The sequence below is a fragment of the Octodon degus genome, unplaced genomic scaffold (genome assembly GCF_000260255.1).
Source record: "Octodon degus isolate 3935 unplaced genomic scaffold, OctDeg1.0 scaffold00032, whole genome shotgun sequence".
Taxonomy (NCBI): domain Eukaryota; kingdom Metazoa; phylum Chordata; class Mammalia; order Rodentia; family Octodontidae; genus Octodon; species Octodon degus.
In genome coordinates this window covers 3,675,840-3,703,085 of record NW_004524608.1, presented here as the reverse complement: position 1 = coordinate 3,703,085, position 27,246 = coordinate 3,675,840, and the positions used below count along the sequence as shown (strand labels likewise).

Here is a 27,246-nt window from a genome sequence, read left to right as displayed (position 1 = left end):
AAAAGAATCACCATTTGCCTTTGTAATAAACATGGAAATCAAAGGTTTGGGCCAGGGAGATCAGGGAGATAGCTCAGTAGAGGGCCTGAGTTCAATCCTCAGTTCCACCAATAAAATAAAATAAAAACAAAGTTTTGTGCTAAAATGTTTGGGCAATTAAATGCCTATAGTTTTTATTCTGAGTAATTTAAAAAATAACAATTATCTTGTTTTGAATTTTTTTTCTCTCTCTTTAAAAAAAAAATTTGATCCCTGGCAACACATGCTGCAGAGCAGCTGCTGAGACCAGGTGTGGTGGCACACGCCTGTAAGCCCAGCACCAGGGAGGCTGAAAACAGGAGGATCACTACAAGTCCAAGCTGCATAGTGACACCCTGTACCAAATACATAATTTTTTTTAAAAAATGTAAGGCGCCAAAAGTGACCTGCACTTGTGGGTGATTGTGATATCGGGTCAGTGCACCACTGATGCGCAAGGTGTGTTAGACTGAGCGTTTTGAGACTGGGCATGGTGGTGCGCGCCTGTAATCCCAGCACTTGGGAGGCTGTAAACAGGATCATTGTGAGTCCGATCTATGCAGTGAGACCCTGTAGACCTTGTAGACGCAGTCAACCCTGTCCTAAAATATAAAAAAAAAGGCTGAGAATTTTTAAAAATCAGGATGGTCCCCTAAAGAGAATATGTGAAAGACAGTGTGAACTAATGAGTAAGATACTGGAAGAGCCAGGCATGATGGCGATATAATCCCAGCACTCACAAGGTTGAGGAGGATGATTGCTGCAAGTTAGAGGTCAACCCTGAGCTACATGGGTCCAGCCTGTACTACATAGTCCCTTTCTGAAGAAAACAAAAATGTGGGAAGACAGTGAGGTCTAGGTCCAACCCAGAGGTGAATGCTACTCATTTTCCTTTCTTCAAGGATCTTGCCCTCCCAAATTTCTTTTTCCAACATCCCCTTTCCCCAGGTACGGTTTGGTCAACAAAAGCGGTACCAAGATTGGTTCCAGCGCCAATATCTGTCAACCCCAGACAGTCAGTCTTTGCGTTGTGACCTCATTCGCTACATCTGTGGGGTAGTTCACCCCTCTAATGAAGTGCTGAGTTCGGACATACTGCCTCGATGGGCCATCATTGGCTGGCTCTTGACAACATGCACGGTAAGGGGTTGGGCTGTGGGCTAAAGGCAGTGTAGGGCTCCTGTGCCCCAGTCTTGCTTCTTCCTGGTTCTCCAGGGTTATCTGACCCCCACGGGCCTTCTTTATTGCAGTCCTCTTGAGTCTTACTTACACTCACTATTTCTCATCTGGCTTGAGACTGAATAACCAGAAAAGCTTGGCTTTTTGAGGTATTCCTGCCTTTTTCCTTTTAGCATATAGAAACCACCTATAGTTATTCCTGTGATTCTCACTCAGATTTGGGGCTTGTATTCTTTTTTATTTTATTTTTTGCTCTCATTCTTTTTAGATCTTCACCTCTATGCCTTTCAGCGTTAGTTTTGGATACTTCCCATCACCAAATGTAGGGAACACATGAAGAACCTGTTTTCTTTTTAGCACATTTCTCCCTGTCCTGGGAGTCTCTTTTCTGGCATCCAGCTACCCCTGTCCTTTTCAGGCAGGGTCCTCCTCTCCTATCTGACCAGGTCCTGGGGATGTGCTGATTTGGATATATAAACAGGCTGCTCAGGACTGTGCCTGGGAAACCCTTCCAGTGCAGCCCCAGGCTTGCCTACAGGTTGCCTCAATTCAGGGTGATCGGTGGCCTCCCACATCCCTGTGTTCTCCTGTGGGTCGAGGATGTGTCTACTAGGTGTGCGAAGAGGCAAGACCATGGGGTGCTCATGTAACACAGACTCAAGTGTTGCGCACTGTGTGGGGCTCCACCCAGTTTCTCAGGAAATTGAATTTCATATATGGAGTGGGCAAGTGGGCCCTGGAGTCTGCCCTGGGCCTCTGAAGGGAAGGGATGAGAATTGCTTAATGAAATTAGCCTTTTCCCCCCCTCTTTTCTAGTCCAATGTTGCTGCTTCTAATGCCAAGCTGGCTTTGTTTTACGACTGGCTGTTCTTTAGTCCAGACAAGGATAGCATTATGAACATAGGTATGTGATGGAGACCAAGCCACTCCACCCCGCTTCAGTCCCCCACTGCCTGTCCTAGTGAGCAGTCATAAATCTCAGGCAGCCTAGAGTGGAAGTCGCTTATCTGAGAGCAGTTCCGTTGTTCCTCATCAGTTCTGCCTTGACCTAGAAGGAAGAATGCTTTGATGAGGCCAAGCAGTGGCTCCACCCCTTCCCACAGCCTTGTGCTTGAGCTTAGTGGCAAGGGCATAGGCAGAGGAGAAAGCTGTGCCACATCAGCTTTTCCTCTCCTACTCCCTTCTCCAAGCTCAGTACTGGGGGGTGGGGGGCTGAGAGTGGTTGGGGGGGCTGTCTGCTCTTGGATCTTCTCAGTGGGCATTGGGGTAGAGGCGTTTGTGTATGCTGACATCCCCTTCTGTGGAGGTGGGAACAGGAGTCTGATGAGGGAACCCTTTAATTCCACACCCTCTAGAGCCAGCTATCCTGGTGATGCATCACTCTATGAAGCCCCACCCAGCCATCACTGCCACACTCCTGGACTTCATGTGCCGAGTAAGCGCCCCAGGCTCTCCTCCATTCCTGGATGGGCAGTTAGCTGTCTCCCTCAGACGGACCCCATGTGCCTTGTCTGGGAGCAGAAGTTGTCAGGAGTCCCACTCCCCAAGTTAGCCAATACATTCCTGTCATGTCCTCACTGCCTTGAATTGAACTGTCCTTGTGTCCATGGCATTTCTCAGCCACAGGATGACACGATTTGAGGAGGACTCTGGCTCCTAGAGGAGTGGCCAGGACCTACCCGGAAATGGTCAGGAGCACTCCAGTCCTCAGTGTCCCTGACCAAAGCAGCCTTTTAGATCTGGTATGGCAGAATGCTCTGGATGGAGAGTTCTGTGCTTATTCTCTCTGCTTCTTCCCTTCCAGATCATTCCTAACTTCTACCCTCCATTGGAAGGCCACGTGCGGCAGGGTGTCTTTTCCTCCCTCAACCACATTGTGGAGAAACGGGTCTTGGCGTAAGGAGTTCATGTGTGGGGAGGTGGGGGGTGCTCGAAGTTGTCTTAGGACCTGCAGACATTGCCGTCCGCTGCTGACCCTTCTCTCCACAGCTGTGAAAAGCAGCAACTGTACCTCTGCACCTGGGCATATGTCCTCCACACTCTTAGAGGACTTTCCCTCATGCCTAGATTGTAAAGGCTTCAGATGCCTTCCTGTTCCCCGTCGACTCCTTTGAAGGATCTGAGGGTGACCCAGTTACACCGAAAGAGCTTAGACCTACCTGTTATTTTCATGTTCATTTAGGAGTAAGGACCTCTGATGCTGACCTTCATGTGTATTTACCCCTTAGGCACCTGGCTCCCTTATTTGACAACCCTAAATTGGATAAAGAACTTCGGGCCATGCTGAGAGAGAAATTTCCTGAGTTCTGCAGCTCACCCTCCCCACCTGTGGAAGGTATGGCAGCCCTGCCACTCTGTCATTGTGTCAGAACAGGGATGAAGCCCTGTTCAAGGTGTTGCCCCTGGGAATTTCTATTTTTTACTTTAAAAAAAATTTTGTTTTGTTTGTTTTTTGTTTTGGTTCTTGAGACAGTCTTGCTCTGTAATTTAGGATTGTTTTGTAGCTGAAGGTTCCCTCGAATTCAGCAGTCCTCCTGCCTCAGCCTCCTGAATGCTGGATTATAGGCATGCGCCACCACACCCGGCTGTTTTTATTCACTTTTGTGCTGTCTTCCTGGGTTCCCTCTCTTTGTGTAATCTTGTCTTTTCACTCATCTTTCTTGTCCATGTATTTTTTTCACATACTAACTTCTCAGTAAAGAAGCTCTTAAGGCATGGTAATTTATCACACGTGAAGTTTGCCCAAAGCCTCTTTGTCTCGAAGACTTGACCTTGGCTCCTGATGAGAAGTTGTCACACTGGTACTCACGTCTTGCTCCTGATTCTAGACCACCATCTCCCTGACATCCTCCAGTCCCTGCTGTTTTGTTTTGGGATGAGAGCTTAAGCCAAGCACTACTTTACAAATTGGTTTTAAATTAAAGAGCATGAGAGATGATTCATAGTCTTAGGCTACTCATTCATCCCGGGCTAAGCAAGGAGGACTTGGGATCTATGCTCTTCCTATGATGCCTGGTAACTTCCCATGTGTCATGGATAGCTGTGAGGATGAGGTCTGTCCTGCTTTACCTCATGTGTTCCGTGCTCTCCTGCTTGCTCTCTGGTCTCCCCAGCAGCATGGGGCAGACAGGGCACAGGAGGCAATCAGTTCCTCCCTCTCTTTACTCCAAGTCAAAATTGAGGAGCCAGTTTCCATGGAGATGGACAACCACATGTCTGATAAGGAAGAGAGTTGCTATGACAACGCAGAGGCAGCTTTCAGTGACGATGAGGAGGATCTCAACAGCAAAGGTGAGGCCAGCAGAAGGGATGGCCCAGGGCCACCAGGAGGACTGGTTCATGGGAGCAGTCATGTCCTTGTGAGCTAGTTTTGTTAACAGGGCTACTGGGTGAGACTCAAGGGTGCAAGGCTGTGTACTTAATACTGAAGGCAAGAGGGCCGCAGAGATGGCTCAGTAGAATAAGCGCTTCCCTGGCAAGCGCAAGGGCCCGAGTTCAATCCCTAGTTCTGAAAAAAAAAAAAAAAAAACTGAAGGGAAGACAGTGAAGACAGTGGTTCCTGCCTTTGGTGGGGAAGAGCGAGGGCCTGTGCATACACAGATGCTCACACAGCGCTGAGTAGGTCAGTACCTGCTGAAGGCTGTGAAGAGGGGACAGTGTTTTAGACAGCAATATCTGGGTTGGCTGGGTCCAGGCAGACTGACTGCTTTCCTCATCACTCCCTTTAGGAAAGAAGAGAGAGTTTCGCTTCCACCCCATCAAGGAGACAGTTGTGGAAGAGCCAGTCGATATCACCCCTTACCTTGACCAGTTGGATGAGTCCCTAAGGGACAAAGTTCTCCAGCTCCAGAAGGGGAGGTGCGTGCAGACCCTGCTCCCCACCTTGGGAGGTCCAGCCCAGGCTCTCCCTGGTGCCCAGAGGGTGTTGCAGGGTTACGGCTTGGAGGGAGATGGGCTGGAGGGGTATTTGGGGGCTGTGGGCTGGGAGTGGGGGAACCCTTTTCCCTAACCACTCGGGTTCCCACCCCTAGACACTGGAGATAAAAAATGGATGGGGATTTCCCTATTCTTAAACCTCTCCCCAGAGAGCAGCAGATTTCTTCCCTGTAGCCTCCCCCACCCACTGGGGCTTTATATAGAGCTCCTTTGTTTTGTCTGTGCATGTGAGTGTGTTGGTGCACACTGTGCGAGATGTTTGTCCTGCCCTGTGCTGTCATTTATGTCCCTGGGATTTCCTCTTGCTTCTGTACTGCAGTGATACGGAGGCCCAGTGTGAGGTCATGCAGGAAATCGTGGACCAGGTCCTGGAGGTGAGGAGGAACCCAGTCCTTCAAAGAGGAAGCAGCCCAGGCTGCCCAGTTAGAGCTGGCTCCCTGTGCGCATGTCACCTGGAGTGTGACTGCCTCCTTTCCCTCTCCCAGATGAGTCCCTCTGATGGGAGACCGGTACTTGCTGATCCGAGATAAAATAGATAAGCTCTGGGGTTCTGGCAGTGGGAGCAGATAGAATAGATAAGCTCCGGGGTTCTGGCTTGGGCTTGGGTCGTGATCTGCCCTTCTCCTCTCTCCTCACCACCAGGAAGACTTTGACTCCGAGCAGCTGTCTGTCCTGGCTTCCTGTCTGCAGGAGCTCTTCAAGGCCCACTTCCGTGGAGAGGTGCTGCCTGAGGAGGTTACCGAGGAGTAAGGCTCATCTTCCCTGACCCTGGGCCTAGCAGCAGGAGCGTTCTGGTGTAGCTTGAGTCCAAGAGGCACTTGGCTATGGATTTGAGGAAAGAGAGTCTGTTCACTTGGTGTTTCTTTTTCACACATTCTGATTCATCAAAACAGGGTTTATTTTTGTCTGCTGAATCCTCTACTAGGGTGGTGGACTAGCATTCCAGCCTTGCTTGGGATGGGATTGAGTGCTGGCCTGATCTCTCCTGCAGGGCTGGAGTCACACCTTCACACGGAAGGACACTCTGATCATGCTTCCATGTCAGGAACCTGTTTTCTCTGGCATAGCAGCATCTTTGCCCTCTGAGTTTAAAAACAGTGGTGGGCAACATGCCCCAAACTTCCCTCCCTCACTGCTGCCCCAGTTATCCTCCTGGAGCCACTGTCCCCTCACATGGACTCTCATGTGTGACTGTCCATTTGCAGGTCCCTGGAAGAGTCTGTAGGGAAGCCTCTCTACCTCATATTTCGGTAAGCACCCAGCAGTGAGAGAGACTGCTGTGATCCATCCGCCCTAACAGCCTGCTAACTCCCTGTCCTGGGTCACGGGGCTCCCTTTTTATAGAAGAGGGCAAGTGTACAGTGTCCAGAGAGCCTGCCATGGTTGACACCTCTCCCTACCCTTCCAGGAACTTGTGTCAGATGCAGGAAGACAACAGTAGCTTCTCTCTGCTTCTGGACCTTCTCTCTGAGCTGTACCAGAAGCAGCCCAAGATTGGCTATCACCTGCTGTACTATCTGAGAGCCAGGTAGGTAAGGAGCCCATGTCATGGCTCACCAGGTATCAGGAAGCACCCTGGAGAGCCAGCCTCCCCTCTTGCACACAGACTCCCACCTTTGGGTGTCCTCCATGTGTTTGGATGCTAGGGATTGAACCCAGGATTTTGAGGATGCTAGGTATCTGTCTGTCAGTCTGATATGATACTGTGGATCGAACCCAAGGCCTTTTCACTGAACTACATTCACGAGTCACCACCACGCAACCCCCTTCTTTGAGATAGTCAGTAGACTGTCCAGGCTGGGCTTGCAGTTGAAGTCCTCCTGCCTCGCATAAATAAGCCCAGCAAGTGGTTTTTTTTTTTGTTTGTTTGTTTTTTTTAAACTTACAACTTTGTTGAGGTATAATTCATAACATTGACCTTTTAAATTGTACAGTTCTGCCAGGTGAGGTGACACATATCTATAATCCCAGCACTTGGTTTTGTTTTGTTTTTATTTCTGTTTTGGCACCAGGGATCAAACTCAGGACCTTGCACTTACCAGGCAGGGCACTTATGCCACCAAGCTCTGCTGTCTAATTTAAAGCGCTCCACCTCAAAAGAAACCCTCGTGGAGATTGAAGCTGAGGCCTTGGACATGCTAAGCATAGACACCATGGCTGAGTCACATCCAGCCTGACTTAGCACTATTTTGATGCTGTTCATTAAAGCTATAGTGCACACACATATGCACATGCGTGTGCATGTGTGTGTATGTTTGTGTATACACGTACTGGGGATTGAACCCAGGGCCTTAGCACTGAGGTACATCCTAAGCCTTTTATTTACTTTGTTCTTTTGAGACAGGTCTAAGTCACTACGTTGCCCAGGCTGAGCAGCTCAAACTTTGATCCTTCTGCCTCAGACTAGCAGGTGCTAGGATTGCAGATGTGCACCACACCCAGCTTTATGAAATCAAATTTATGTGTTTTTTGGACTGGGTTGGTAGCTCAATGGTCTAAGTGCCTGCCTGACAAGCACAAGGACCCAGCTTTGATCCCTGGTACCTCATGCAGTGCCAGCCCTGGAATCCCAGGCACACTGTGCTGGCCACCAAAACCAGGCATGGTGGAGCATGCCTGTAATCCCAGTACTGGGGAGGCTGAGACAGGAGGAGCACTATGAGTCTGAGCTGTGTAGCGAGACCCTGTATCAAATAAATTTTTTTTTTTTTTTTTTTTTTTTTTTTTTTTTTGCGGAACCAGGGATTGAACTCAGGTCCTTGCGCTTGCCAGGGAAGCGCTTATTCCCTTATTTATAAAAGAAAAATCTCTTTGGGCAGGGAGATAGCTCAGTGGAATAGGCACTTGCTTGGCAAGCGACAGGTCCTGAGTTAAATTCCTGGTACTGCAAAAAGAAAAAAAAAAAAAATTTTTTTTTAAATTGTTTTTCCAATTATTATTTGTGCTTTTGCTATTAAGAGTTGCTCCCGTGTTTTCTTCTAAGAATTGTATGGCTTTGGTGTTTACATTTCTGCCTGTGAGCCATTTGAGTTCGTGTGGAGTGTGTGTGACAGGTTGCTCTCCTGGCTGGAGCCCAGCAGCGCAAGGCCAGGCTTTCTATAGCCTTCCCTGAGCCCCCTTCTCCTGTTCTTCTTTGCGGTATCGGGGATTGAGCTCAGGACCTTGCACTTGCCACACAAGCGCTTATTCTCCTGAACTATCTCCGTTTTCTCTCCCAATCTGCACCTCAGTGATTGCTGTTGGCGCTCTGCTGGAGCTCTGGGGAGGGATGGGGAGGGATGGGGAGAAGGGTGCCTTCTGGGTCCTGGGCCCTGGAGCACTTGTGGGAGGAAAGGGCCCTGGAACAAGTGCAGGCAGAGGAAGGCTGTCCACAGGAGGAGCCGTGCGGGCCCCATTGCAGCACTGGCGCTGCATTCAAGCTGCTGGCTCAGACCCACCTGGTCTTGCAGCAAAGCTGCCGCAGGGAAGATGAACCTGTATGAGTCATTCGCCCAGGCCACCCAGCTGGGGGACCTGCACACCTGCCTGATGATGGACATGAAGGCCTGCCAGGAGGACGACGTACGGCTGCTGTGCCACCTCACACCCTCCATCTACACTGAGGTTGGTGCTGCCTCTACACAGCGCAGCCACTGCCTGCCATACCACAGCTGTTTGTTTCTTAGAGCATTCTTTTCCCCTGGTCCTGTGGCTTGAATTAAGGACTTTACCCTGGTCCTTTCTGTTCATTCTATTTATTGGAACAGAGTCTTGCTAAGTTATTAAGTTGCTCAGGGTGGGTTTAAGCTTGGAATCCTCCTGCCTCATCCTCCAGAAAGCTGAGATGGGATTCCAGGAATGTGCCACCATGCCTAGCATTCTACCCCTTATTTTAAAGGTTAAAAGTTTGTAAAATTCCCAAAATTCCTATTCTTTGGCTTCACTGTGTAAGTTAGGACCGAGATCTGTGTACTCAGCTTTGGCCCCTTCAGCTGGGCCCAGGACAGAGCCCCAGACCAAGTCCACGTTCATAACAGCTCAGCCCCTGTTGGCTTCTTAGCACTCTGCTGGATCCTCACATTGTTCCCAAAGACCAAGCCTCCTGTGGTGGAGACTCCCTTTCGTTTATTTGCTGTTTTCTCCTGGAACTGGAACAGAGGAGAGATATCTGCCCTCCTTCCTCTGTACAAGTTCCCAGGAAGAGTGAAATGAGGGTCAGGGTGTGGCTCTGACTAGATAACTTCGATCTCAGCCAAGTGCTGGAGGGAGGAAGGTGCAGCTGTCCCACACCCCAGACACTCTCTACACCTTTTCTTGGGCTGAAATACTCCACAGCTTGGGTTCCTTGCTGCCAGGGATGGAAGGTTTTAATGCCACTCCCACAGAGAACCAGTCTCATCCAGTACTGTCAATTCCGGCTCTCACTCTGGAAGCGCCACGCCTACACACACCATTGTGTGGCCTCCAGGGTGGGATTTCCAGCTTCACAGCTGCTGAATCTGTTGAGGGATTTACATCAAGGCCCCTCCTGCTGGTGCAGCCAGACCCTGAGCTTGTGGTAGTGGTTTAGCAGTGCAAGCTGATGGTCAGCCCTGACTCCTGCCCTGATTTCTTTCCCTCCTTCTCTGTCTAGTTTCCAGATGAGACCCTGAGGAGTGGGGAGCTGCTGAACATGATCGTGGCTGTTATTGACTCTGCGCAGGTGAATGTAGAGCTTTGTCACCTGGACACTTGAAGACCAGACTAGGGAATTTGGGGCTTCTTTTTTCTCTCAGGCCTGCGGACTGGAGCAGACTCCACAGATCCCTGCTTCCTGGCTCCAGTTAGATGTACTTTATAGGCCGTGGGGGCAGGAAGGAAAAGTGAGCCCGTGGAAATAGGCAGGTCAGCTCAGTGTTATCAAGTTTCCTTTGTCCTCCATATTCTTTGTTTTAGCTTTTTATTTTGAAACAAGGTCTTGCTTTATAGCCCAGATTGATCTCAAACTCACAACAATCCTCTAGCCTCAGCCCCAGCGCTGGGATTACAGGTGTGTACCACCACGTCTGGACTCAGTCATGGGCTCAGCACGCACGCCTACATGCAGCATGAAGTACCAGGGATTGAACACCCAGTCCCTGTGCTTGCCTAAGCAGGCATTTAGTCCTCTGAGCTATCTCGTTGGCTTCCATATTCTTTGGACACTCCTGCTTCCACAGGGATAGCTGCAGTGGCTGGTGTTTAGATCTCAGCTGCCCTTCCCTTGGGCTCTCAGAGTTAAACTGTTGAGTCATTTCCACTTGACCTTTGTACCATGTAGACCTTAAAATATTACAGCTTTAGGGGCTGGGGAGATAGCGCAGTAGAATAAGCACTTGCCTGGCAAGCACAGGGTCCTGAGTTCTATCCCCAGTTCCACACACACACAAAAAAAAAGATTGCAGTTTTGCTGGAGTCCAATTCAGTCCTGGACTGGGTCCCATTTCTTCTCCCATCTACTCAGTCCCCACTTACGAGAGTGGGAACTTTTTTTTGCCTTTGCCTTTCCCATCCTAATTCAGAACCCAGCCTCCCAGGACCTCCTGCTCCTAGGCTCAGGCACCTTCTGTCAGATGTTGGCAGTTTGGCGTAACTGTTCTGGCCCACATAGGCTGATTCCCAGTTAGGTCTATTGCTAGTATTTGACCAGCACCCTTTATCCCTCAGAAACTGGTGCCTTTGTTCAGTGCTGAGCCTTCCCTCTGCGCTGGCCTCTGGCCCCTTTTAGCACTAACAAGTCTGCTCTTCACCTGCCTCTCTGTAGCTCCAGGAGTTGGTCTGCCACGTGATGATGGGGAACCTGGTCATGTTTCGGAAGGACTCAGTCCTCAACATACTCAGTGAGTTGCTAGACCTCCTAGGGAGAAGAGAGGGGTGTGGCCTTTTTTCCAGTACTGGGAGAGGTAGTTGTGGGCTAGGAAGTGAAGGAGTAGAATGCTGTCTACCCTGCTGTATGGTCATAGGCCAGTTCTCCATCTTTCTGGGAAATGGAAAGGTTTGACCTTGTCCCTCCTACCACAGGGCTGATGGGAACATGAAAGCCCCGTGAAGACTAAGTGCATATGGAGAAGAAAAGGGCCTAAAAGGGGGGGGGGGGTCCTGAGTGGATTCGTGTTGTGTTGGGGTAGGGTGTGTGCATGAGAGAGAGAATGACGGGCTTCTTCTGTCTCCTTCAGTCCAGAGTCTGGACTGGGAAACCTTTGAGCAGTATTGTGCCTGGCAGCTCTTCCTGGCCCACAACATCCCCCTAGAGACGATAATCCCCATCCTGCAGCACCTTAAGTACAAGGGTGAGTAGGGCTACAGTGTGGGAGTGTGGGGGAATGGACATCTGGGTCCAGCTAGGGCAGAGCTGAGGCTTCTAGTGTGAGGCAGCGGCAGTGCCCTGCTCCCCAGTACCATGGCGTAGAGAGCAGGCTCACGGTGAAGCTTGCAAGGCCACACTGAGCTGAGCACTGGGCGGGGGCTCAGGTGCAGATGCGTCCTGGCTCTTGGTCTAAGGCTGTGCTCACTCTCTCGGTGGTTGGCTGGGGGACGGGAGAGGTGCCTAGATTCCCTCTTGGAATGATGAGTCCCCCTGAACAGCCTCTCTTTCCCCCACAGAGCACCCAGAGGCCCTGTCTTGCCTGCTGCTTCAGCTCCGAAGAGAGAAGTGAGTTCTGCCCCCAGGCTCCTTAGTTGTCAGTGCCAGCTTACCAAGTGTTGTAAGGCACTTCTGCCCTGTTCCTTCTGCCCTCTACTTTTTCCTGTTGGTGATGTCTGCTTATCCTGCCCTCCCAGTGTGAGTGAGAATCAGGCAGCTGTCCTGGGATCTGGGCTTCCTCTTGCCCCCCTGCCCACCAGGAGCTGCCCACAGAAGTGAGGAAGTGTGGACCGGACATCCCTATTTCTTGCTGCCACAGCAGTTGTAATCCTGGCGGCCCCTGCTCCCTTCCCCCACACTCCTGCACACCACAGGGTGGTCCAAGAGGAGGACGGGTCAGCATGCAGAGGTCACGCCTGTGCCTCCCTCAGCCCACCCCAAGCAGCAGCTGCGCCCATGGGCTCCCTGCCAGGGATGGGGCACGGTGGATGAGAGGCAATGGCCCTCTCTCCATTGTGGGCACCTTAGCAGCTCCCCAGGTAAATGAGGCAACAGCTCTGTATCTTTTCCTTCCTACCTCCTGTCTTCTACAACTCTTTTCTTCTTCCTTTCCTGAGATACTAGTACAGTGTCCTAGAGAAAGTGGGGAGTTAGAGGGCTGTGTGGGAGCGGTGGCTTCACAGCCCTCTCTTTGCTGCCCCCTCAGGTCAGATAGCAGAGTGGCTCATGGCTGAGCGGCAGGGTGAAGAGCACCCACATGCCACAGGCTCTGAGGGAGGCTAGGGCATCTGGCAGGCCTCCCCAACACACATGCATAGCTTTTACCACTACACAGATGAAATAATCTCACTTCTCCTCTCCAGGCTTCCACAGAGGATGAAACCAGGCATTTCTTCCCTAAAGGGAAAGGGGAGAAGGATATGAAACTGGAAAGCCACAGGAGGACTTAAGCAGGCTGGAGGCTGGGGTTGGGAAAGTAAGAGCGACCCAGCAGCTCCTGAGGAGGGCTGGCTCTGCACAGTGCTCATCTCGCCCCCAGGCCCAGCGAGGAGATGGTGAAGATGGTGCTGAGCCGGCCCTGCCACCCCGATGACCAGTTCACCACCAGCATCCTGCGGCACTGGTGCATGAAGCATGACGAGCTGCTGGCCGAGCACATCAAGTCCCTGCTCATCAAGAACAACAGCCTCCCTCGGAAGAGGCAGAGGTAGGTCGCAGTGCTTGGCTCCTGTCCACTGTCAACAGACTGTTTCCAGGGCTGTCTGCAGCAATCCCTGCCCAGGGATGGGGTTCTCAGTGCTGTCCTGGCCTGGTCTGTGGGTGACATCTAGTGTTCTCAAGCCATGTGCCACGCAGGACCTCAGTGGCTCTGCTGCCACCTTACTCCTAGTGCCCTATAGCTTCACACTCCGTGTAGGCCACCCATTCCCACCCCTGTCCCCTGGCACAGGGTGCCTCTGCCCTGGCAGATGGGACGGTGTCTCGCACCTGGGGAGCCCTGCCCACTGAGCTCTCGTCCTCCCCACGCAGCCTGAGGAGCTCCAGCAGCAAGCTGGCCCAGCTAACCCTGGAGCAGATCCTGGAGCACCTGGACAACCTACGCCTCAACCTGACCAACACCAAGCAGAACTGTATGTGTGCCCTTCCTCAAGCCTCAGAGTGCCGCCCTGGTGCTGACCCCTCTTATGCCCCAGGGGCGGGACTGCCAGGGCCGCAACCCAAGCCCTTGGGAGAGTACAACCTTGGGGACCTCCCACGGGCTCCCAGATATCTCACTGTTCTTTCTTGCCTGCTCTCTCTCCTTCCTGTCCCCTCCAGTTTTTAGCCAGACCCCAATCCTCCAGGCCCTGCAGCACGTCCAGGCCAGCTGTGACGAAGCCCACAAGATGAAGTGAGGCTCCTTTTGTCTTTGGCCTTGAGAAATGGTGGGGAGAAGGCCTAGGGGAGTGGAAGCCTGCTGGGGCCACAAACATAATAGGTTGACAAGGACAGCAGAGGGACAGGAGGGAGGTAGCATGGCTAGGATGCCAGCGCTCAGAGCTTGTTCTTGCCTGTAGGTTCAGTGATCTCTTCTCCCTGGCTGAAGAGTATGAGGACTCTTCCACTAAGCCACCCAAGAGCCGGAGGAAGGCAGCTCTCTCCAGCCCGCGGAGTCGGAAGAATGCCGCCCAGCCCCCCAATACTGAGGAGGAGTCAGGCTCCAGCAGCGCCTCAGTAAGCCCTGGGCAGCACCGGGCAAGGGAGGGAGCAGCCCATCCAGGTGGAGGGGTGCCAGCTGCTGTCCAGGCTAGTGATCCTCCCCTTCCTCCCCTCCACCTCTTCCAGGAGGAAGAAGACACAAAACCGAAGCCCACCAAACGGAAACGGAAAGGGTCTTCTGCAGTGGGTTCTGACAGTGACTGAGGCCCCAGGTCCCTGTCCCACCCCCAGCTGGACTGCCCTCCTCCCTGATACGTCAGAGGATAATGGGGCAAGGGATGTGCAGGGAACACCCTCTTCTTCCCAGGCTTGCCCAGTGGGAAGTAGGAGCTGCTTCCTGGGAGCAGCCCCCTCCCACCCTTCCTGTCCTGCTGCTCCTTCTCACACTTGGGGTCTTGAAGACTGTGGTTGGCCAGCATCCCCAGTCCAGAAGACCATTTGAGCAGAGACCTGCATGGCAGAGCGGCTGCTGGGCCCGGCGACTGGGATGGGGCAGTGCACAGTGTACCTCCTGCTGTCTTGATTCGCTCTGCATGGATGCCTCATGGTCACCCTCACACCAGTTGAACCAGGCATCTGACCTGACACAGTGGTTGGCCACCTGGCAGGTGTCACAGCCCTTGGGGAGAAGCCTGAAAAGGAGGCCCCAGCATAGTCCTTTGCCCAGAGGCTCAGGGTGGCCCGAGGTGGTGCCTCGGGCTGGGCCAGAGTTGGGGAAGTCCCAGAGGCAAGTTCCTCAGGACTAAAATGGTCCCAGTTCCTTGGTTCTGTTTTTGCTTTTTTTTTTTCCCCCAGAGATAATTGCGGTTTAAAAGTTGGTTTTAAATGACAATAAAATAAGCCAGAGCATCTTTTGTGCTAGAGTTGCGGCCTGCCTAAGCCCTGTGCATGTACAGTGGCTCCCCATTCTCCCTGCTCAGCCCGGCTTTACAGAGGTCAGGAGGGGCTTTGGCTTTGCCTTCCCCAACCCTGCCTGTGCCACAGAGGTGAGCAGTCTCTGACCATCCGGGTGGCGGTGGGTGCTGGCACCATTCTGCCGTTGCTCCCCACGTCACAGTCTGGTCACCCTCTCTGATGCAGGCACACCACTGTCCCAGGTCTTAGGCAGAAGTCTTCCTGGGGAAGAGAGTTCAGATTCCCCGGGTCGGGGCTCCTCCAGCAGTCACTGGCTGGTCCACCTGTACCATCGGAAGTGTTGGGCTGGGTTTTGTTCCCCTTGGGAGTGTGCAGGCCAGCCGGGAAGAGGTGTGAAGGTTGGGTGTGTTGCAGATGGCTCCTGATTGGGCCTGCAAATTTGCCTTTCCACAGAATCCGGGCTGTCCTCTCCCTCCCTTTGAAAATCTAAACCATCTTGGAGGCCTCTTTTTCCTTCGTCTTGTTTCCTCTGCCCAATTAAAGCCAGGCTGGAAAACATTCTTTGGCTGGTCCCAATAATGGTCTCTTTGCCCAAAAGGGAGGGGCCTCTGCTGCAGGGCCCTGCAGAAGCCTGTCTGGGCTGTCACCTTTTCCCTACTTAACTCTGCCCGTACCCTATGGGTTTGGCTGTCGAGCTGGGGCTTGCAGAACTAAATGGGCTCAGCAATGACCCATGCCTGTAATCCCAGCACTCGGGCGGCCGCGACAGAATAGTTGCGAGTTCGAGGTCATCTTGGACTACAGAGACCCTGCCTCCCGAAAACCCCCCACAAAGCTCCGGCCGTGGTACCCTCCCTCCATCACAGCTGAGAATGACAGCAACTGAAGGAGAGCTGCGCCCGAGTCCAAGGCCCGGGCTCACAGGCTAGGAGCCTGAGCCGCCAGAGAACTTGCAAAGTCGGTGTGGGCCGAGAGAGGAGGGGGGGATATAAGGCAGGCGCCGGCACCGCCCAAAACTTGACCCGGGCCCGTCGCGTTGGGGAGGGAGAGGGCGGGGCGCGGGTGCGGAGGGCGGGAGGCCTGGCCGACCCCTCCGCCTTCCGCCCCCTCCCCGCTCCTAGGGGTGGGGTCCGCCGCTTGCTCCCGGGCGGCAGAGGTCTCCGGGCGAGAGGGAGGGGCCGACTTTTCCGAAGAGACTGCAGTGTCCGCAGAGCCGGGACAGGCGCCCGGGCTGGGGGTGCGGGGAGGGGCAGGCGGCGCGATGGCTGCCCTCCTCCTCTTGTCCACGCTCTTGCTGCTGCCCTTGCTGCTGCTGAGGCTGCGCCTCTGGCCGCAGCTGCGCTGGGTCGCGGCAGACGTCGCCTTCGCGGTGCGCGCCGTGCGTTGCAAAAGGGCTCTGCGAGCCAGCGCGCTGGCGGCGGCCGCCGCCGACCCGGAGGGTCCCGAGGGCGGCTGCAGCCTGGCCTGGCGCCTCGCACAGCTGGCCCGGCAGCGTCCCACGCACACCTTCCTCATCCATGGCGCGCGGCGCTTCAGCTACGCGGAGGCGGAGCGCACCAGTAACCGCGCGGCGCGCGCCTTCCTGCGTGCGCGGGGCTGGCGTGCGGGGAGCGGCGGCGGGGGCGCGGGACGCGCTGGGGCCGACGAGCGGGCTTCGCTGGGCGCCGGGGACGCGGCGCCTGCAGAGTGTGGAGAGGATGGGGCGACCAGAGGCACGGCCGCGGCCCCGCTGGCACCTGGGGCGACAGTGGCACTGCTCCTGCCCTCCAGCCCGGAATTCCTGTGGCTCTGGTTCGGGCTGGCCAAGGCCGGCCTGCGCACGGCCTTTGTGCCCACCGCCCTGCGCCGGGGCCCCCTGCTCCACTGCCTGCGCAGCTGCGGCGCGCGCGCGCTCGTGCTGGCGCCAGGTAAGTCCTAGCTGTGGCCGGGTGGCCCGAACTGTCTCCCGGGCCACTCAGCAGTGGGTAGGGTAGGAATCCCTGGGCTAGCGATGGCGTGGTGCTAAGCCTGGTTTCCCAAGGATTCCTCGACCTGCGATATCGCCTGTCGCCGTCGCAGGAAACCATGAGCAGGCCAGGGGCGAGGGGGGCTTCTGGCTAGCAGCAGAGCCGCGGAGCTGTGCTTTTCTGACCTTGTCAGAGTTCCTGGAATCCCTGGAGCCTGACCTGCCAGCCCTGAGAGCCTTGGGGCTGCACCTGTGGGCTGTAGGCCTTGAAACCCACGTTGCTGGAATCCACGATGTGCTGGCAGAGGTGGCAGCTGAAGTGGATGAGCCGGTGCCGGGCCACCTCTCCGCCCCTGGCAGCATGACGGACACGTGCCTGTACATCTTTACCTCTGGCACCACTGGTGAGGGCTGACAGCTCCCAGGCCGCCCCTTCACCCCAGAGAGGGTGCCCATCGCAAGGACACAAGTCTCCATTTCTCCTCCATCCCCAACTGCCTACCCCCTTCCTAGAGCAGCCTGACCTCTGCCCTTCTCAGTCTCTTCCCCTGACCCCTTCCCACCACCCCGCAGGCCTCCCCAAGGCTGCCCGGATCAGTCATCTGAAGGTCCTGCAATGCCAGGGCTTCTACCAGCTGTGTGGTGTCCACCAGGAAGACGTCATCTACCTCCCCCTCCCCCTCTACCACATGTCCGGCTCCCTGTTGGGCATCGTGGGCTGCTTGGGCATTGGTCAGTCTCCCCAGCACGCCTCAAGTCCTCCAGCAGAGGGTGTCTCCCTAGGGGTGGAGAGTGCAGAAGGGGGAGCAGGGCTGCTCTCTAGGAGCTTCTGGCACAGCTGAGAACATTACCCAGGCAACCAGAGAACTCCAAAGTGAAGGGAGGGTGGTATCATTCCTGGAAGCGGCAAGTGCAGGCTACATGGAGAAAAGCGGGAACTTGAGGATGAGGCCAAAGGGATGGAGTATTCAGGGATGGAACACAGGGAAGGGGCATCAGCCTGTCAAGGCACAGGTGGGGAGGAGGGCCACTGTGGCCTTAGCAGGGGTGATTCTCCAGCAGGTCCTTGCCAGCGAAGGCCAGTGGGTTGTGTGCCTGATCTTACCTTCCTGTCCCCTTCTGGCAGGGGCCACAGTGGTGCTGAAGTCCAAGTTCTCTGCTGGCCAGTTCTGGGAGGATTGCCAGCAGCACAGGGTGACAGTGTTCCAGTACATCGGGGAGCTGTGCCGGTATCTTGTCAACCAGCCTCCGGTGCGTGGGTAGTCACTGATGTAGGACTAGGTCAGGGGGCCATGGGGGATGTGGTCCATTGTCTGGGAATAGTGACAGACACCTGGCACAGGCGGGTGCATGGGGCCTTTCTGGGGAGTGGAGAATGCAGCTTTGCACTGGGCAACTGGCCGCCTTGTGCTGCACCCTCCCTCCTGCACAGAACAAGGCAGAGCGCAGCCATAAGATCCGACTAGCAGTGGGCAGTGGGCTGCGCCCAGATACCTGGCAGCGTTTCGTCCGGCGCTTTGGACCCCTGCAGGTGTTAGAGACCTATGGCCTGACTGAGGGCAACGTGGCCACTTTCAACTACACTGGACAGCTGGGGGCCGTGGGGCGTGCATCCTGGCTGTACAAGGTGAGGGGCAGAGAGGAAACAACATGGGGAGCAGGGGTGCTGGTGGGGGTGCATCCAGGCAGCCAAAATGACCCAGCAGGGGCTCTCACTTCCCCCAGCACCTCTTCCCCTTCTCTCTGATTCGCTATGATGTCACCTCTGGGGAGCCAGTTCGGGATGCCCAAGGGCACTGTGTGACCACTGCTCCAGGTTTGTGCCCAGCGCAGTGAGTGGGGCTGGCAGAGCTGGCAAAGGAGAGTTCAAACTACAAAATTCAATGGGGTGGGGTCTGGGAGGGCAGGGGTGCAGTGGGCACCCTGTCCTGACCCCAGGGACTCTGCTAGGTGAGCCTGGGCTGCTGGTGGCCCCAGTGAGCTTGCAGTCCCCATTCCTGGGCTATGCGGGTGGCCCAGAGCTGGCCCAGGGAAAGCTGCTTCACGACGTCTTCCGGCCTGGGGATACGTTCTTCAATACGGGGGACCTGCTGGTGTGCGATGACCAAGGCTTTCTTCGCTTTCATGATCGGACTGGGGACACCTTCAGGTATTTCCCCCTAACTTTCTGATTCTTTCTCTGTGACCCAAACCTCAAACACTTCAATTCCCACCTGGTCAGACGTCCCTGGTCCTCAGCCAGATTCTCATGCTCAGACCCTCTCACATGTTTGATCCTGGCCTCTGACCTGCTCTCCACACCAAGTTCCCCACCCTCGGTCTTTGGCTCCTAGTTTCAGGTCTCTGCTGTCTTGACAGGTGGAAGGGGGAAAACGTGGCCACAACTGAGGTGGCGGAGGTCTTTGAGGCCCTGGATTTTATTCAGGAGGTGAACATCTACGGAGTCACTGTGCCAGGTGGCTAGGTGTGGAAGGGGGGTGGGGGCATCCAACCCACCACCCCGGTTGGTAATGTTGGGGTACAAGCAGCATGAGGCCTTCTTGGTGGCAGCCAGGGTGGCTCACGCTGCACCTGCACCCTCCAGGACATGAAGGCAGGGCTGGAATGGCAGGCCTGGTTCTGCGCCCTCCCCACACTTTGGATCTCAGGCAGCTGTACACCCACATGTGTGAGAACTTGCCACCTTATGCCTGGCCTCGGTTCCTGCGGCTCCAGGTAACCAGCCTCAAGGCCTTGAGCCCATGTGTCCTGTGAGAGAAAGAATAGTTCTCCCCAGACTCGTCTTCCTTCTTCTGACCTGGCACCTTCTCTTCCCTGCCACCATCTCCCCTTGGCCTCTCCAATGCCCCCTGACCCCAGATTTGCCCCTGAGAAAAATGTAAGCAACTCAGCCTCCCCTGAACTGACTGATAGAAGCTCTTTTCCTTCAACTCCCCTTGACCACCTCCCTCTCCCAGGAGTCCTTGGCCACCACTGAAACCTTCAAACAGCAGAAGATTCGGATGGCCAGTGAAGGCTTTGACCCGAGCACACTGTGTGACCCGCTCTACATCCTGGACCAGACAGAAAATGCCTACCTGCCCCTCACCCCTGCCCGGTACAGTGCCCTTCTGGCTGGAAACCTTCGAATCTGAAAACTTCCATACCCAAAGCACCTGAGGGGGGCCTTTGAGTGGCGCAGGCTATGGCAGTTATACCCAGGGCTGTCAGAGGTCTTTCATACATTGATTTTCATTGTTTTATAATAAATAATGCTGAAGCCAACCTGGCAGTGTCTTTATGATTTGGCCTGTAGTCTCCTGGATTTGTTTTTTATTTGTTTGGCGGAACCGGGGATTGAACTCAGGCCCTTGCGATTGCCAGGCAAGTGCTTATTCTACTGAGCTATCTCCCCAGCCCCTAGTCTCCTGGATTTGTGTGGAGCTGCTTTTCCTCTGAGCCACAGGCCCCTGCACTTCTGCCTGGCTGTAGGGCCCAGCGTCCAAACCTTGTCTTTCTTCTTGGGGGTGGGGGGCTTGTCTTGGAGAGCCCCATCATTGGTGTTTATTGGGCTTGTGTGTGTTCCACCCCATTTTCCTCCCTGACTACAGGGCCTCTAGAAACACTGCCCCCCGGGTCTGCCTCTGCTTCTCCACGCACCAGGTGTGGTAGGGGCCTGGGTCTGAGTTGCAAACAGGTAAAATAAGTTTTAAGATTTGGGAGAATTAAGGGTCTAGGGTCCTCTTGCCTTCATATCCCTGAGAAGCTGACAAGGGGAAAGGTGGACCCACTCTGCCACCAGATCCCAGGGTTCCTGCTCCTATGGAGGACTGGTCAGCCAGTCCCAGAGGGAAGAGTGTAACAGCATCCCCTCCTAGAGCAGAGCTCCAAGTGCCTGTGGGTGGCAGCAGGAAGGAGGACAGGGATCTACAGAGTTTGCTCCCTCGGCCCTGAATGAGGTGGCCAGGAAGGTCCCCACCTGAAAAGGGTTTGGATTTTTTGGGTGTTTTTTTTTTTTTTTTCCTCTTTCTTTAAGGCAGGGTCTACAGGACGTTCAGGGTCTCACTACGTAGACCAAAATCGTAGTGATTCTCCTGTTCACAGCATCCCACGTGCTGGGATTACAGGCGCTCGCCACCATGCCCAGTCTCATTCACAGTCTCAGCATGCCCCATGGGCAGGGCCAGCAAGGCAAGCCAGGAATCAAACTCCGGCTGCTGGGCTCTGCCTGTTGTTTTAATAAACAAGTTTATTTGTAAACTTAGCCTATATAATTGACCTAAAAACTTAATGATACAAATTTTAAAATCATATGGAAGGCTGTCTCTGCCCAGGACAATAATCAGATAAGACAAAAGTCAACACCATCTTAACTGGCAGAGCTCCAAAAGGCAGAGAAGTGTGCTGCTCCCCCAAGCAGTTCATGCTAAATGCCACAAAGGAGCCGGGCACAAGACTACCCCAACTTGCAGCCACCACTGGGACCAGGCTCCATCTATAAGCTCGAGGGTCACTGAAAATTCAACTGCCCTGCCCTCATAAGAGAACTCACTACATCAGATCCATCAATATTTTACCTGCTTTGGTCTTGCTGCTGAAGAGGAACAACAGACATTGGAGTCCATGTCCCACATCGAGGTATCTCTATTAGTCTCAAGTCTTGCTAGACATCTCTGGTAAAAACAAAAACAACAACAACAAAACACTTCTTGCTGACACAGAGACCACATATAGTGTTCTTTCTGAGTTCTAAAGTCACTGTATTAGATCTACAGTCTCTATAATGGGTGTTGATGGCTAACCTACATGACCCATTTAGATAGGCCCATTCCCTGCTGACTCCAGACAGTTTTTCATTCATAGTTTCCTTGTGATCCCACCCTGTACCATATCTCTCATAGGTAGAGATCTCCTCTAAAAGCTCTACTTCTCTCTCACCTCACTCTTCCCACAGTGCTCATCCGATAAACCTAGCCTCAATGTGAAGCCAGCTCCTCCTTCCCTCTTCCCTTGTTGACCACATACTCTGAGACACTTCCAGTCCCACACGTGCCACACATGCTATTCCTATACTAGTGTGCCTTAGGGATCCCCTAGCCTTTCTCTACATTTCCCAATACCCAATAGCCCCCAAACATCAGAGGAGACTCAAGCCCATCATTTGCCACCTCCTTACCAATGGTTTTCTGGTAAGAACTGCCCAGTTTCCTTATAAAACCCCCATTCTTCCTGTCCTCAAATTTAATGGCTCCTATCATTTAGTTCAAGATCTCAGGGTTATTAATAATGTGGTTACGCCTATTCACCCAATAGTGCCAAACCCCTACACCATGCTCTCTTATATCCCTCCTTTCACTACTCACTTTACTGTCCTAGACCTTAAAGATGCCTTCTTTACCATTCCCTTACACCCAGACTGCCAGGACCTCTTTACCTTCACATGGACTGATCCAGACACTCTCTGATCTCAGTGGCTCACATGGACAGTCCTGCCTCAAAAGTTCAGAGATAGTCCTCACTTCTTTAGCCAAGCTCTTGCTACTGACCCTGAGACCCTTGATCTCAAGCCCTGCCTTACTCCTTCAGTAAGAAGTCAAATTGGACTCTGCCTCTATCCCTCCTCCCATTCCCTAGCCCTACAACACACAGCGACTCTTCCCAATTTTCTATCACAACAAAGTTATAGGGTCTCTCCCACCAAAGCTCAGATAACCTCGCCAAAAGTAAAATATCTAGGATTCGCCCTCACTCCCACTACTCATGCAATTACTGCTATTTGCAAAGCCCTCCTTTGTGACCTTCAGGTACCCACCACAAAACAGTAAGTTCTCTCCTTCCTTGGTCTAATTTCTTTTGCCTCTGGGTTCCCAACTTTGCTTCCCTAGTGCAGCCTCTCTATAAACCATCAGAAGGTTCCTTGTTAGAGCCCCTTGCCCCTGCTCCTCCTATTGATTCCTCCTCACAAGCTCCAACAGGCTGTCCCAAGGGTCCTCACTTACCCAACTCAATTCAGACTTTTACCCTCTTTACTTCTCAGAGTCACAATGCAGTAGGTGTTTTATGACATAAAAAGAGACCACCCTTTCAGGCAGTAGCTACCTTTCTAAAACAACAAGACAGCAGTTTGAGGATGGACTCCATGCCTCTGTGCTCTCACAGCGCCAGCTACACTAACACAAGAGGGGAAGTGGCTCACTTTAAGACAATCTGTCAGAGCCCACTCACCCCGTCGCCTTAGTGAGCTCATCACACGTGAGACACTTCCAGCCCTAATGACTCCTCGTATACAACAGATCCACCTCATGTTCACAGAGGACCCTTCCAGTACTATTTCCACCTGTAGCCCTCTCTATCCCAACACATTATTCCCTACCTCTGACAAGGTCCCTCAGTACAGCTGTGTTGAGGTCCTGCAGATGACCCTGACTCCCTTTCCTCACACTGGTGTCAGGAAGTAAAAAATCGATACTCCTTCCCTTCAACATGGTCATGGTAAAATGACACATTCAGATCATGGACCCCCCCCCCTTACTTCCCCTCCTCTGTCCTTTACTCATGATGACACATGTACTCATAACACGTTGTCTTTTAAAACTTTTTTCAAAGCTTCTTCAGTCTCTGATGTGAGCCTTCATTAATGATAAACTTTGTCCTAGCTGAGACACCTGGCACTAACACGAACCGTCATCCTGTCAACTCCCCTTGTCCGCAAGATGACGCCCTTGTTCAGCAGGAAGCAGTCTAAGAGACATGTTGCTCCTTTCATAACAACCAAAAGATGGGAACGATGGATTCTGGCCCTAGTATGAACTGAATTATTACGGTGGTCATCTAATATGGTTGAAGCCCTTATAACAACAGTTTATCGTCCCAGAGACCACCTCCCCGCTTCTTCTCCAACCCAGCCCAGGGTACAGTTTCCTTTCATCTTTCCCAACGCCTCAGGGAAGGCCCCAGTCAGCTCCTTAAATACCTCTAAACATCTCCCCTCAAACTCCACCCCTAAAAAAGTCCAGAAAAGCCTCAGCTTTCTTTGTCTCCGGCAGGAGGATCTACCTGACACATCTGCCCTTGATCCTCTTCGTGTATTTGGAGTTAATAAAGGCTTCTTTTATCATTCCTATAAACAACTTGTCAGTTTCCTTTCAGTAGAGGAGGAAAAAACTAATAACAAGGTCCACCACAACACACTGAAAAGCTGCACTAACTAGAATATTCGTAACAGGTAATGCTGTTGTGAATAACTTGTTCTTCCAGAATCCTTAGAAACACAACTTCCCAGTTGGAGTCCAGGGACCAGCTGGAGGTGGTTACGGTGGTAGAATGAGGATTTATGCAAATAATCCACAATAGCATTTTACTACTACGACAGCAAGTGCGCTCTGGCTAGGAAAAAACCAGCTGAATTCTTTTTTTTTGTGGAACCGGGGATTGAACTCAGGCCCTTGCACTTGCCAGGAAAGCGATCATTCCACTGAGCCATCTCCCCGGCCAACCGGCTGAATTCTTAATTACGCGCATGCGGAAAACAAGCAAGAAAAAGCAAGCTATTTCATGTACAGGTACAAATTTTCTAGCTGAATGTTACATCTAATATGTAAGCGCTGGCCAAATAGCTCAGCGGATTAAAGCGCCCGCTGAGGCAGAAGCAGGGTCCAGGGACCCTTTCCCCAGCCTGCCGTGGCAGGGCATGTTGAGACAGTGTATGCGACAGTGTGGTGGCACACAGCTGCAGCCCCCGTGCTTGGGGGGCTGAAAACAGGATCACTGTGAGCACAGTCTACATAGTGAGACCCTGCGTACTGAGTACATTAAAAAACATTTTTTTTTAAATGTAACTTTTTTTTTTTTTTTTTTCATCTTCCTGTATTTGGTACAGGGTCTCACTACACAGCTTGGCCTCCTAGTGATCCTCTGGTTTCCAGCCTCCCCAGCACGGGGATTATAGGTGCTCACCACCACACCCAGACTCGGTCACAGCATGCCCCGGGGCCAGGGCTGGCATGGCATGTGGGACCAGGTATCAAACTCTGGTCCCTGAATTTGCCAAAGCAGGCGCTTAGTCTGCTGAGCTATCTCGCTGGCCCTCAATTTTTTTTAACATGATAAAAACATGAATATAAACAAATTACATACACCTTAATGACAAGATTCCCCAACAGACTCATTGCCAATGTAAAACATTTAATTAATTTACCGTTTGAGGGTTTTTTTGTCGAGTAATCTTGGTTGTTCATTTATTTATTTTTTATGTATTTAGTACAGGGTCTACAGGGTCTCACTAAATAGAGTAGCCTCCTCATGATCCTCCTGTTTTTCAGCCTCCCAAACTCTGGGATTACAGGCACGTGCCACCATGCCTAGTCTCAATCACCATCTCAGTGTGCCCCAGGGGCGGGGCTGGCTTGGCAGGCTAGGGATTGAACCCTGGCCCCTGCATCTGCCTAAGCAGGCCTTTAATTTTAAAATATCAACACTACAATACATAAAATAGCTATTGCAAATGCTCATAGTGCATGCTACGGCTTTCAGGTGTAGCTTTTCTTTTGGGGAAAAACTGAAGTTACATTGTTAAGACTTTGTATTTTCAGCTTGGAAGAAGCCTACATCTATTTCAGGGATATATGATAAGACCTCATAGCCCCAGTTGTTAAGCACCCGGATCAAGTCACAACTAGTTCTGTTGCAAAAACACCCTGTACATATTTATCAATTAGTAGCTTAGCAACAAAGTCATCAGCATCAGGAACACCACCCAGCCAGGTGAGCTGGTGCAGCCGGTACTCCAGAGGCTGAGGCAGGAGGATGGCTGGGAGTTCCAAGCCAGCCTGGGCTAGGAGAAGCATGGAATGTCAGCCTGACTAAGTACACCTGCAACATTATCAGCAATAAATTCTTTCAAAAAGAGTCACAAACTAAACAAAGTATTTTACAGAATTTGATACAAAACGCTACCAAAACTACCTTCTCTGAAGCTCTCTCCCACACCTGGTGAGCCAGCTGGTTCCCCGGGTGCAATGGTGCCTCCCTTGGGAGACGGGTGCCACAGATTTACATCTTCAGATGAACCCAGCAGGCAGGCTTCGGGCACCAGCGGCTGCACTCTGAAACCTTGAGGTGGTCTTGCAATCCGGAGCAATCACTCACCAACCTCTGCAGAGGCAGCTTCTGGATGAGAAGCCTGGTGCATTTGTGGTAGCCACTACTAACCTCTCCAAGAGCCGCGGGCCGGGCAGCAGTGGCGAGGCTCCTCCGCCCTTCCGGCAAAGGGCGCGTTTGTCCTGCAGCGTTATTGGCCAACGCGGGTGGGGCGGGGAGTGGACAGCAGATTTACACGACCAGCTGTTTTAGGTCACTTCTTCAACTGCTGCACCACCCAGTCCAGAACTCCAGTCGCCAAAAACTGCCTTCCCAAGAAAGCTCCGAACCACTCTGCTTTGAGAGGGTTTCCAACGGATCACCCAGCTGGGCATGGTGCGTGCGCACACCTGAAGCTCCAGCTCTTAGGGAGGCTGAGAGAAGGCTTGCAAATTCAAGTCCCACCTGGGCAATTTAAGGAGACTATCTCAAAAAATAAAAAGAGCTGGGTCTTCCGTAGCTCAAGCGTAGAGTGCTCTTGGGTGTGATCCGGTTACTGCAAAAACAACAAAAAGATAAAACTCCTAGGCACTAAAATGTCCCTTTTTGAGCTGTAGGTCTTGGGTTTTCTTTTTCTTTCTTTCTTTCTTTCTTTTCTTTTCTTTTCTTTTTCTTTTTTAAATAGCTGTATTAGGGCCGGGGAGATAGCTCAGTAGAATAAGCGCTTGCCTGGCAAGCACAAGGGCCTGGTTCTGGAAAAGACAACAACAAAACATGCTGTACAAACTTTCTACCACAGAGGGGCACGTCCAGGCCCTTGGGCTTGCCAGGGAAGTACTTATTCCACTGAGCCATCCCCTCAGCCCCCGCTCTAGCCCTTTTTATTTTAAGACAAGTTCTTCCTAAATTGTCCAGGCAGATCTTCAAAGTGTAGATCTCCTGCGTCAGCCTCCTGAGTAGCTGCGGTTCCAGCCATGCACCACCATACAGAACATACTCTGCTGCTCTCCCTTGGGTTAACTTTTCCTTCCAACCCTTCTTCCGACATGAAAGGTCACAGGTCACAGCCCATCACCAAGCCTGGGCCCCCCTCGCCTGTCTTGTTCTGCAACTTACAACTTGTTCCACAGCCACCAATCCCCATTCAACCTGCCAGTCTGAGAGCTGAGCACATTGCTAACCGGGGTGGCCTGGACACCCTCACTCTGATCAGTACACCCAGAATCGGACTCACTCTGCCTGAAGAAGAGTACGCCCATGCAGGGCGGGCAGAACTCCAGCCTGCAGCTCCAGGAATGGAGCAACCACCTCCTGTCTGTGATTCCCACACCAACCTCCTTCCCCGAACTTGCTCCTGTTGCATTTAGTTACATCAGCACTGTCATACACTGGGCCCTTGAAATGTGACCAGCCAAGCACAATGTGCCTAAATAGACAATACACACGGGCATCAAAGCGTTAGTTAATAAAAATTAAT

General features: G+C 52.7%; 3 protein-coding genes across 6 annotated transcripts in view; all 3 read left to right on the top strand.

Moving 5' to 3' along the window:
* LOC111816427 (40S ribosomal protein S16-like) overlaps positions 1-469 on the top strand; it is a 4,778-nt gene extending 4,309 nt beyond the window's left edge. The window contains exon 3 of the mRNA XM_023713782.1: positions 459-469. Within this exon, the coding sequence (XP_023569550.1) occupies positions 459-469 (11 nt within the window). The remainder of the gene's footprint in view (positions 1-458) is intronic.
* Positions 1-14,990, top strand: part of Ints3 (integrator complex subunit 3) — a 49,568-nt gene extending 34,578 nt beyond the window's left edge. For both annotated transcript variants that reach the window (XM_004629835.2, XM_023713623.1), the window contains exons 10-30: positions 967-1,158; positions 2,014-2,101; positions 2,553-2,632; positions 3,002-3,093; positions 3,426-3,532; positions 4,369-4,488; positions 4,926-5,055; positions 5,453-5,507; positions 5,776-5,879; positions 6,339-6,383; positions 6,542-6,661; positions 8,583-8,736; positions 9,746-9,814; positions 10,895-10,970; positions 11,307-11,420; positions 11,734-11,782; positions 12,753-12,920; positions 13,244-13,344; positions 13,532-13,604; positions 13,771-13,927; positions 14,039-14,990. In XM_004629835.2, coding sequence (XP_004629892.1) covers positions 967-1,158; positions 2,014-2,101; positions 2,553-2,632; positions 3,002-3,093; positions 3,426-3,532; positions 4,369-4,488; positions 4,926-5,055; positions 5,453-5,507; positions 5,776-5,879; positions 6,339-6,383; positions 6,542-6,661; positions 8,583-8,736; positions 9,746-9,814; positions 10,895-10,970; positions 11,307-11,420; positions 11,734-11,782; positions 12,753-12,920; positions 13,244-13,344; positions 13,532-13,604; positions 13,771-13,927; positions 14,039-14,116 — 2,172 coding nt within the window. In that variant the 3' untranslated portion in view covers positions 14,117-14,990. The remainder of the gene's footprint in view (positions 1-966; positions 1,159-2,013; positions 2,102-2,552; positions 2,633-3,001; positions 3,094-3,425; positions 3,533-4,368; positions 4,489-4,925; positions 5,056-5,452; positions 5,508-5,775; positions 5,880-6,338; positions 6,384-6,541; positions 6,662-8,582; positions 8,737-9,745; positions 9,815-10,894; positions 10,971-11,306; positions 11,421-11,733; positions 11,783-12,752; positions 12,921-13,243; positions 13,345-13,531; positions 13,605-13,770; positions 13,928-14,038) is intronic.
* Positions 14,991-15,841: 851 nt separating this feature from the next.
* Positions 15,842-19,976, top strand: Slc27a3 (solute carrier family 27 member 3). 3 transcript variants are annotated; one of them, XM_023713625.1, is made up of 10 exons: positions 15,842-16,674; positions 16,826-17,116; positions 17,286-17,444; positions 17,839-17,963; positions 18,145-18,339; positions 18,438-18,528; positions 18,663-18,861; positions 19,071-19,168; positions 19,297-19,427; positions 19,670-19,976. In XM_023713625.1, the coding sequence occupies exons 1-10, from the start codon at positions 16,029-16,031 to the stop codon at positions 19,844-19,846; spliced, it is 2,112 nt and encodes a 703-aa protein (XP_023569393.1). In that variant the 5' UTR covers positions 15,842-16,028; the 3' UTR covers positions 19,847-19,976. The 3 variants fall into 3 exon arrangements, with proteins under 3 accessions (XP_023569393.1, XP_004629890.1, XP_023569392.1); XM_004629833.2 differs by having other exon boundaries at positions 15,843-16,674; positions 16,907-17,116; XM_023713624.1 differs by lacking the exon at positions 17,286-17,444 and having other exon boundaries at positions 15,932-16,674.
* Positions 19,977-27,246: the final 7,270 nt, after the last annotated feature.

Excerpts from the sequence above, each read along its gene's own strand:
- Slc27a3 (XM_023713625.1), top strand. The coding sequence starts at position 16,029 with ATGGCTGCCCTCCTCCTCTTGTCCACGCTCTTGCTGCTGCCCTTGCTG. Across the intron at positions 16,675-16,825 it reads CGCGCTCGTGCTGGCGCCAG|GAAACCATGAGCAGGCCAGG; the intron begins GTAAGTCCTAGC and ends TCGCCGTCGCAG. Across the intron at positions 18,340-18,437 it reads GTGCATCCTGGCTGTACAAG|CACCTCTTCCCCTTCTCTCT; the intron begins GTGAGGGGCAGA and ends CACTTCCCCCAG.